This window comes from Aplysia californica, unplaced genomic scaffold, assembly GCF_000002075.1.
Source record: "Aplysia californica isolate F4 #8 unplaced genomic scaffold, AplCal3.0 scaffold01752, whole genome shotgun sequence".
NCBI classification, from domain to species: domain Eukaryota; kingdom Metazoa; phylum Mollusca; class Gastropoda; order Aplysiida; family Aplysiidae; genus Aplysia; species Aplysia californica.
The window spans coordinates 16,894-19,980 of NW_004799022.1; the positions used below are offsets into that span (position 1 = coordinate 16,894).

General features: G+C 44.2%; 1 protein-coding gene across 1 annotated transcript in view; it reads right to left on the minus strand.

Annotated features, from left to right (window-relative positions):
• Positions 1–576: 576 nt before the first annotated feature.
• The window catches only part of LOC101862092, an 11,514-nt gene continuing 9,003 nt past the window's right edge, over positions 577–3,087 (minus strand). Inside the window, exons 5-6 of the mRNA XM_035973697.1 lie at positions 2,173–2,471; positions 577–883 (exon numbers count right to left, since the gene is read on the minus strand). Coding sequence (XP_035829590.1) covers positions 684–883; positions 2,173–2,471 — 499 coding nt within the window. The 3' untranslated portion in view covers positions 577–683. The remainder of the gene's footprint in view (positions 884–2,172; positions 2,472–3,087) is intronic.

The following is a 3,087-nucleotide window of genomic DNA, read 5'->3' on the forward strand; positions in this document are numbered from 1 at the left end:
AATAATAATAACAATTTTAAAAAATAAAAAATAATAATAACAATAATAATAATTATTATAATTATTATTAATATAATTATTATTGACGTTATCACTATCATTAATGGTGGTTGTCTGTGGGAGTGGGTGGTTGGCAGATGCCCTGCTGTGGCTTATTCCTTCTTCCTCATCTGACATCTGTCGTCCTTATCTCTTTTTCTCTTCTGTATGAGGTAACATGTTGCTCTATTTTAACAAATCTAATATTTGACACTTTTTCAAATTATTTTTTCGAGTGTCTCGGTCTCTCGGCTGGGGTGTTGTATCCATCTCAGCCCAAGGCTGGCTCTGACAGGCAGGGTCTAAAGACTGCTTCCTAAATGCTTGAAATCGTGTTTCTAAAAAAATCACTTAAACCTTATCCGTACGTCGTGTTTTACAATCGTATCCATGCGACATTGGGAGCTCTGTGCCACCACTTTCCAAAGAGGAAGTTTACTCGTTAATCCGATCCGTACGCTTTGCATAGCAGTCTGTCAAAATGATTTTTTGAAAATTAATACTGAAAGTTTCAAAGAGATCTTCGTACTACAAGTATTCTTAAATGTAAAGAATACAACCCCGGGGGTACAAAATGATCCCAGGGCGTACGGATAGGGTTAAACAACCCCCACCCTATTTAACGTCCTTGAGGCAAAGACAGTTCAACAGACAGGGATGTCTATGGCGCTCCGCACAAATGTGTTCACAACACTGTCTCCTAGAGTGAGTACCTCTTTGCACCACGCCCCGCCTGGCCCACGCACGTGCTGAACAAAGGGAACTGTGTGGATGAGCGCTGCGCACGCCACCTGGCCTATCTCACTCTTCTTTTTGACCCGCTCCGATGTATGGTTGTAGAAACCTGGAGGAGAGTGAGGGAGGGGGGGGATGGAGGGAGGAGGGAAGGGAGAGAGAAAACATTTAATGTCATTAATTAAACTGAGTTTATAGCGCTTTCTTCATCTACATTTTCTCCTTTTTTATTGTCTCATTGTACTTCTTCTTTGTCTTCATTTTCTCATTTTCCTCTTCAGGACTTATCATTTGGCACAATGCGACCTTGAAAAAGAGATACTTATAATTAATAAAGTGATAGTCAAATTTAGTTGAATTATATCACATTGTGCCAAAAAATGCAACTTTTGTTCCATCAATTAAAAGAATAAAACCTGGCTGGCCCCGACCAAGTCCAGAGAATCCGATTGGCAGAGTTGATAAATAGATAAAAGAGAAAATGACAGTGGAAATGAATTAAGATTGAGACACAAAAGTGTGAGTTTTTAATGCACCCGTCAACACAATTTTGGTCATTAAGGAGGCAGGCTTCGACCATGCTTGTTAGAGCCAACCTGGACTGAGAGGGACATAAGGTCTCAGTGGGCTCTCGTGGCCTAGAGGTTAAGGTGTTGGCCTCTCATTCAAAGGTCCCGGGTTCGAATCCGGGTAGCGACTGAAAAATTTTATTCTCTAAAATTGTCTCCTTTCACCTCATTTCCTGCTCTCTAGCAATGTTCTGTTGTCTGCTTTCATTTCCACTTTCTGCCCCCACCCCCTCACCTCCTTTGCCCCCTCCTCTGGGCTCCTCTCTTTCTGCAGCCTTTCTACTGCTACTCCTTGGCTCCTCCTTACTGCTGTCTTTCTGCCACACCCCTGATCTTATGGTAGGAAAGATCTACACCTAGCCTTCTCGGACAAGGGCGAAAAATCTCGGAGGGCCCGTGTGCAAGTTGTGCACGTTAAAGATCCCTTGGAGGTCTAAAATCGATAAGAGTAGGCTTTGGCCACCACCAGGGCAAAATTCAAAATTTCCTACCAACTGAAAATATTAGGTGTGTCCCGCGCTCTCATATGACCTTATGCAGTTGCGAGCACCGTAAAACACTTTACAAAAACAAAACAAAAACAATAAGGTCTCAGCAGAAGAAAATTTCTCCCCATATGGGAATCGAACTCAGACATTAGATGTATGTGCAATGACGGAGCACCTAACCACTTGACCACAGACGTCAGTTTTATGGAGTTAGATGGAAATACGAAAAAAATAAAATAAAGAAGAATAGACAAAACCAAATGGAGAGGGAAAAGCAAAAGGGAAGGAGATAAAAACAAACAAATAAACCAACCAACCAACAAACAAACAAACCAACACACCTGTATGGCACACATCCAGAGAGTAGGTCAGCTGCAGCACGGGTCGGGGGTCCCTGGGGGACGGGTACAAGTGACCCATCAGGGGTCGCCGGGTCAGCGGGAAGACGTGGGACTTGGAGAACGGCGCCTGTTTGGGGATGGTTATGTCCCACAAGTGGGTCGCGTTCTCACGGTAGAAGCTGACGTCTACGAAGGGGGCGCGCCACGCGATCTTTTTGATGGGGTTGGCAGACGTGGAGTAGAACTTGTACCTGCAGGTGTCATTTGACGGGATGGGACTGTTAACGTTATTTTTACATCTTCTTCCACACATTTAAGTCGTATAGAGTATAAGTGTTAACCTCAAGGCCGCGAACAAATATATTCGACCCCTGCAGGAAAGGGCTCATCCTTTGCTGAGCTCTAAAGACATTTGATTGGCTACTGGGCTACTGTAGTTGTAAGCGGTGACAACAGTGATTGGATCAACGAGCAAGCCGCCAAGTTGATCACTCTGTGTTCATTGCGTACGGTCATAACGGTTTCAAATGCTTATTTCATTATGGAGAAACTTTCATTTATTTTGGGAGAGAGTTGGGGGTGGTGGGTGGGGACGGGGGAGGGGCTCAAGCCCATTAGCCCTTCACTACCACCCGCCACCGTCGGCCCCTGGGAGATTTTAGTTTGGTGCCCGTCCACGAAAGGACTATTTCATCATATCTCAACAAATCAGTTCTTGCCCACTTTTTTTCATCAATCTCATTTCATCATATTTTATGTTATCCTATCTCGCCTCATCTCTATTCATCTCAGTTTCCGTCATCCGTTAATCTTACTTTGTCGTGTTGTATCGTAACTCTATTCAAAGAGCCCACTGATCCCGACGCCAACTTCCACAGACTCACCGTATGGTGGATGTGTCCGGCCTGTGTCCCC